Below are 7,500 nucleotides of genomic sequence, written 5' to 3' on the forward strand. Positions count from 1 at the left end.
CGCCCGCCTCGTATCCGGGGCGACAGGCACAGCTGGATGTCGGCTGGCCCACCCACTGCCCATCCTCGCCGCAAAGCATGCTGGGAGGTTGAGACTGCTCACCGGGCGGAGTCACAGCATTCTCCACACACACACCCTGAGCCTGCAGCACACACGTTTCAAAACAAGAGCCTGTAAATAATGAATGATACACTTTGCACTATAACAGTACTTTTACTTTGTAAAGTAATATATACAGAAGCCTTTACTTTGTTAAATAAATGTATGACCGTACTTTTACTTTGAAAACTACATGACAGAGCTCTTATTTTACAAACTAAACTACGTCATGCTTTTCTTTTTATAAACTACATGTAACTATGTGATGGAGTGTTTTGCACCCTGTCCACTGACGGCTGCTGTTACCGTGGTAACAGGCTGGTTACCTGCTCCACCAGGGAGTGGGGGATGGTTTCGGGGTAGGAGGCGAAGGCGCGGCGGAGGGACGGGCACTTCCTGTAGAAGACGCGTACGGAGAGCAGCGCCATGCAGGCGCCCTGGCTGTGGAAGGCCAGGTAAAGCCCCGCCCCCTGCAGGCGCTCCAGACGCAGCAGCTTGACGTTGGAGCGCCGCCGCCCTTCGTCATCAGGTGGTCGGCCGCCACCGTGGACACTTTGGAGTACGGGTTCTCCATCCAGGCCGGGTGTGTGGGCGTGGCCTCGTCGCTGTCGGACGGGTAGTAGTACAGGTTGAAGGTCTCCTTGCAGTGACGCCGGTTCAGACTGGCACACTCCACCATGGTGAACCTGAGGACAACGATTGACCACCGATCAATAAGCCAGCACACAGGAACACCATACAGTACTGTTAGAACCACGTTTGGCTGAAGCGGACCGACCGGATCTCCACGTAGACCGTGGTCGCGGCCCGGCGGGGGATCCAGCGGGTCCTCAGCCAATAGGAGGCCGGGCTGTCCGGGGTGCAGATCTCATAGGTCCGCACGCTGTTGGACTCGTCGTCCAATCCGCTCAGCTCCTCCCACTGAGGAAGAACGGATTAGCATTCTTCATTCAAATCAATACAAACGTTAGCGGTTAGCTAACAGATTGTGTTTCACTGTACCTGTGGATCTTCAGGTGGATGTGTCGTCCATCGGAGGTCCGACGTCTCCAACTTGGTGTTCACCAGAACCTCTGAGAGACAGACAGGTAGAGTCAGTCAGACAGGTACCTCCTCAAAAACAAATATACACACATACATAAACCTCCATAAACCTACATACACATACATACATACATTACATACATAAACATACATACACACATACATAAACATACATACATACATACATATACATACCAATACCATGTGTGTATAAGTATCATCCACACACATGTATCAGAGTAACAGAGGTTCATTCCTCAAGATGCTTCAGAGCAAAACCAACCAATGACTTCCTCTTTCTACGCTGTGATTACACACACACACACACATACATACACACATACATACACACATACATAGAACACACACACACACACACTGAGAACACACAATGAGAACACACAATGAGAACACACACACATGAGAACACACACACACTGAGAACACACACACTGAGAACACATACACACACACACACACACACATGAGAACACACACACACACACACATGACACACACACACACACATACAACACACACACACACACACACACAGAACACACACACACACATATATACACACACACACACACACACACATACACACATACACACATACACACATACACACACACACACGTGCGGCGAGTGTCTTGTATAAACATCCCGCCAGCGTTGCCGTGGTAATTGCTCTGTCCTCGTCCTGCACTCTTATCAGCAGATTCACTGTTTATAGTGATGTGTGTGTGTGTGTGTGTGTGTGTGTGTGTGTGTTCTTGGTGGTGTGTGTGTGTGTGTGTGTGTGTGTGTCCAGTGTGTGTGTGTGTATGTGTGTTCTGTGTGTGTGTGTGTGTGTGTGTGTGTGTGTGTGTGTGTGTGTGTTCTCAGTGTGTGTGTGTGTGTGTGTGTGTGTGCGTGTGTGTGTGTGTGTGTTCTCAGTGTGTGTGTGAATGTTTGTGATGTGTTGTGTGTGTGTGTGTGTGTGTGTGTGTGTGTGTGTGTGTGTGTGTGTGTGTGTGTGTGTGTGTGGTCTCATGCTGAGTCTTGCTCTCCAATAAACCGGATTATTTGGCACTGAGTCGTCTCTTCTTTAACAACAGACTGTTTTCTTAGAGAAGGAGAACTGTGTCTGAGTTAAACCAAACCAGAACCAGAACCAGGTCCTGGTTTTGGTTCTGGTTGTTCCTGAACCATGAAACAGGACTTAGGTTATTGAGATCATTTCAGGTTTAACTCTGGAGGTTCACTTCTTACCATGGTAACTGATGGAGGATGATAAACAGGATGAAGTGTAACTGATGATGATGAATGATGATAAACTGAAGGATGAAGTGTTCCTTTATGTGATGAATGTTTGTGATAAACTGAAGGATGAAGGATGAAATGATAAACTGAAGGATTCCTTTATGTGATGAATGTTTGTGATAAACTGAAGGATGAAGTGTTCCTTTATGTGATGAATGTTTGTGATAAACTGAAGGATGAAGTGTTCCTTTATGTGATGATGATGAATGTTTATGAAACTGAAGGATGAAGTGTTCCTTTATGTGATGAATGTTTGTGATAAATAAATGAAGGATTTATGATAAAGTGTTCCTTTATGATGATGAGAATGTTTGTGATAAACTGAAGGATGAAGTGTTCCTTTATGTGATGAATGTTTGTGATAAACTGAAGGATGAAGTGTTCCTTTATGTGATGAATGTTTGTGATAAACTGAAGGATGAAGTGTTCCTTTATGTGATGAATGTTTGTGATAAACTGAAGGATGAAGTGTTCCTTTATGTGATGATGATGAATGTTTGTGATAAACTGAAGGATGAAGTGTTTTCTGATTGTTTTAAACACCTCAGTGATGTTCTGCAGAGTAAATACTTTGAAGTGTCCTTTAAATGAATCTTTCAATCTCAATATTTTTCTCCTCCAGTTGTTATTTTTATTTAATGAAGGATTTTTAGAAAAAGTTGATTAAAAAGTTGAATATTTCAAGAAAAAATTAAGTTGAGTGAAACATTTAAGAGAAAACTGTTTCAATGGAGGTTTAATGTTCTGTGTTTCAATGCGGTTCATTAAAGGTTCTCCAGCAGAGTTAGAACCAGACTCATGTTTGTTTCACTCTCATTAACCTTTGACCTCATTAAACGCTTTAACACACGTTGTTCCAGATGTTCTAAAGAACTCAGATTCAGTGTAAAGTACTCTACATAATACATACAATGATCAATACATATAATGATCAATACATATAATGATCAATACATACAATGATCAATACATACAATAATCAAACATAAATGATCAATACATACAATGATCAATACATATAATGATCATGAACATATAATGATCAATACATACAATGATCATCATACAATGATTATTATATAATATGATCATCATATAATGATTATTATATGATGATGAATCACATAATAATCATCATATAATAATCATCATATAATAATCATCATATAATAATCATCAATGATGATTATTATATGATTATTATATAATAATCATCATATAATGATTATGAATGTTCCTTTATGTGATGATTTGTATATGATGATCATCACATAATAATCATCATATAATAATCATCATATAATAATCATCATATAATAATCATCATATAATAATCATCATATAATAATCATGAATAATAATCATCATATAATGATCATCATATAATAAACATCACATGATGATTATTATAATGATTATGTATATGATGATCATACATAATAATCATCATATAATAATCATCATATAATAATCATCATATAATGATCATCACATAATAATCAATCATATAATGATCATCATATAATGATCATCATACAATAATCATCATATAATAATCATCATATAATAATCATCATATAATAATCATCATATAATAATCAATCATATAATGATCATCATATAATAATCATCATATAATAATCATAATATAATGATCATCATACATAATAATCATCATAATATAATAATCATCATATAATAATCATCATATAATGATCATCATATAATAATCATCATATAATAATCATCATATAAATCATCATATAATAATCAATCACATAATAATCATCATATAATAATCATCATATAATGATCATCATATAATGATCAATCATATAATGATATTATATAATGATCATCATACAATAATCATACATATGATCATATAATAATCATACATATAATGATCAATACATATAATGATCAATACATATAATGATCAATCATACAATGATCATACATAATAATCATCATATAATGATCATCATATAATGATCATCATAATGATCAATAATCATACATAATGATCAATACATATCAATACATATAATGATCAATACATATATGATCAATCATCACATAATAATCATCATATAATAATCATATAATCATATAATATCATATATATGATCAATCATCATATCAATAAATCATCATATAATAATCATCATATAATGATCATCATATAATGATCATCATATAATAATCATCATATAATAATCATCATATAATGATCATCATATAATAATCATCATATAATAATCATCATATAATAATCATCATGATCATCATATAATAATCATCATATAATAATCATCATATAATGATCATCATATAATGATCATCATATAATAATCATCATATAATAATCATCATATAATAATCATCATATAATAATCATCATATAATAATCATCATATAATAATCATCATATAATGATCATCATATAATAATCATCATATAATAATCATCATATAATCATCATATAATAATCATCATATAATATCATCATATAATAATCATCATATAATGATCATCATATAATAATCATCATATAATAATCATCATATAATAATCATCATATAATGATCATCATATAATAATCATCATATAATAATCATCATATAATAATCATCATATAATGATCATCATATAATAATCATCATATAATAATCATCATATAATAATCATCATATAATAATCATCATATAATATAATATATCATCACATAATGATCATCATATAATAATCATCATATAATAATCATCATATAATAATCATCACATAATGATCATCATATAATGATCATCATATAATAATCATCATATATATAATAATCATCATATAATGATCATCATCATATAATAATCATCATATAATAATCATCACATAATGATCATCATATAATAATCATCATATAATAATCATCATATAATAATCATCATATAATAATCATCATATAATAATCATCATATAATAATCATCATATAATGATCATCATATAATAATCATCATATAATGATCATCATATAATAATCATCACATATGATCATCATATAATAATCATCATATAATAATCATCATATAATAATCATCATATAATAATCATCACATGATAATAATCATATAATAATCATCATATAATAATCATCATATAATAATCATCATATAATAATCATCATATAATAATCATCATATAATAATCATCATATAATAATCATCACATGATGATACACTGATCTGAAGCATGATGGGAGTATTGATCATATGGAGGTTCAGGAGGAAACACGTACCTTCATCGGCCCCGCAGCAGCTCAGCAGCAGCGTGAGGAAGAGGAGGAGCGGAACCCTAACCCGATGACCCTCCATCAGACCAGAACCAGACCAGAACCAGAACCAGAACCAGAACCAGACCAGAACCAGAACCAGAACCAGAACCAGAACCAGACCAGAACCAGACCAGAACCAGACCAGACCAGAACCAGAACCAGACCAGAACCAGAACCAGACCAGAACCAGAACCAGTCGATCACTGATCACCGTCAGCTGGGCGCGCACCTCATTGGAGCCAGAGGAGAACCCGGGTTAAAGGAGCTATCCCGGGTTAAAGAAGTTATCCCGGGTTAAATAAGCTATCCCGGGTTAAAGGAGCTATCCCAGTTAAAGAGCTATCCCGGGTTAAAGGAGTTATCCCAGTTAAAGAGCTATCCCGGGTTAAAGGAGCTATCCTGGGTTAAAGGAGCTATCCCAGTTAAAGGAGCTATCCCGGGTTAAGGAAGCTATCCCAGTTAAAGGAGCTATCCCAGTTAAAGGAGCTATCCCAGGTTAAAGGAGCTATCCTGGGTTAAAGGAGCTATCCCGGTTAAAGGAGCTATCCCGGGTTAAAGGAGCTATCCCGGGTTAAAGGAGCTATCCCGGGTTAAAGGAGCTATCCCGGGTTAAAGGAGCTATCCCGGGTTAAAGGAGCTATCCCGGGTTAAAGGAGCTATCCCGGTTAAAGGAGCTATCCCGGTTAAAGGAGCTATCCCGGTTAAAGGAGCTATCCCGGGTTAAAGGGTTGGAGCTATCCCGGGTTAAAGGAGCTATCCCGGGTTAAAGGAGCTATCCCGGGTTAAAGGAGCTATCCGGGTTAAAGGAGTTAAAGGAGCTATCCCGGGTTAAAGGAGTTATCCCGGGTTAAAGGAGCTATCCGGGTTAAAGGAGCTATCCGGGTTAAAGGAGCTATCCCGGGTTAAAGGAGCTATCCCGGGTTAAAGGAGCTATCCCGGGTTAAAGGAGCTGGAGCTATCCCGGGTTAAAGGAGCTATCCCGGGTTAAAGAAGTTATCCCGGGTTAAAGGAGCTATCCCGGGTTAAAGGAGCTATCCCGGGTTAAAGACGCTCTCTCGGGTTAAAGGAGCTATCCGGGTTAAAGAAGTTATCCCGGGTTAAAGGAGCTATCCGGGTTAAAGGAAGCTATCCCGGGTTAAAGGAGCTATCCGGGTTAAAGAAGCTATCCGGGTTAAAGGAGCTATCCCGGGTTAAAGAAGCTATCCCGGGTTAAAGAAGCTATCCTGGGTTAAAGGAGCTATCCCAGGTTAAAGAAGCTATCCCGGGTTAAAGGAGCTATCCCGGGTTAAAGGAGCTATCCCGAGTTAAAGAAGTTATCCCGGGTTAAAGACGCTCTCCCGGGTTAAAGGAGCTATCCCGGGTTAAAGACGCTCTCTCGGGTTAAAGGAGCTATCCCGGGTTAAAGGAGCTATCCCGGGTTAAAGAAGCTATCCCGGGTTAAAGACGCTATCCCGGGTTAAAGGAGCTATCCCGGGTTAAAGAAGCTATCCCGGGTTAAAGAAGCTATCCGGGTTAAAGAAGCTATCCCGGGTTAAAGACGCTCTCTCGGGTTAAAGGAGCTATCCCGGGTTAAAGGAGCTATCCCGGGTTAAAGGAGCTATCCCGGGTTAAATAAGTTATCCCGGGTTAAAGACGCTCTCCCGGGTTAAAGGAGTTATCCCGGGTTAAATAAACTTTTCCAAGATGGACGCCGTTAGCTCCGCAGCAGACCGGTGCCTCTGCC

At 37.5% G+C, this 7,500-nt stretch overlaps 1 protein-coding gene across 1 annotated transcript in view; it reads right to left on the minus strand.

Moving 5' to 3' along the window:
* ephb4b (eph receptor B4b) overlaps positions 1-6,033 on the minus strand; it is a gene marked incomplete at its 3' end in the record, with an annotated part of 12,811 nt that extends 6,778 nt beyond the window's left edge. Inside the window, 6 exon segments of the mRNA XM_054601771.1 lie at positions 1-142; positions 426-610; positions 613-785; positions 878-1,020; positions 1,102-1,172; positions 5,742-6,033. The exon segment at positions 1-142 is cut by the window's left edge and continues 21 nt beyond it. Of these exon segments, the coding sequence (XP_054457746.1) occupies positions 1-142; positions 426-610; positions 613-785; positions 878-1,020; positions 1,102-1,172; positions 5,742-5,817 (790 nt within the window).
* Between the last annotated feature and the right edge of the window lie 1,467 nt (positions 6,034-7,500).

Source organism: Anoplopoma fimbria, chromosome 7 (genome assembly GCF_027596085.1).
Source record: "Anoplopoma fimbria isolate UVic2021 breed Golden Eagle Sablefish chromosome 7, Afim_UVic_2022, whole genome shotgun sequence".
Classification (NCBI taxonomy): domain Eukaryota; kingdom Metazoa; phylum Chordata; class Actinopteri; order Perciformes; family Anoplopomatidae; genus Anoplopoma; species Anoplopoma fimbria.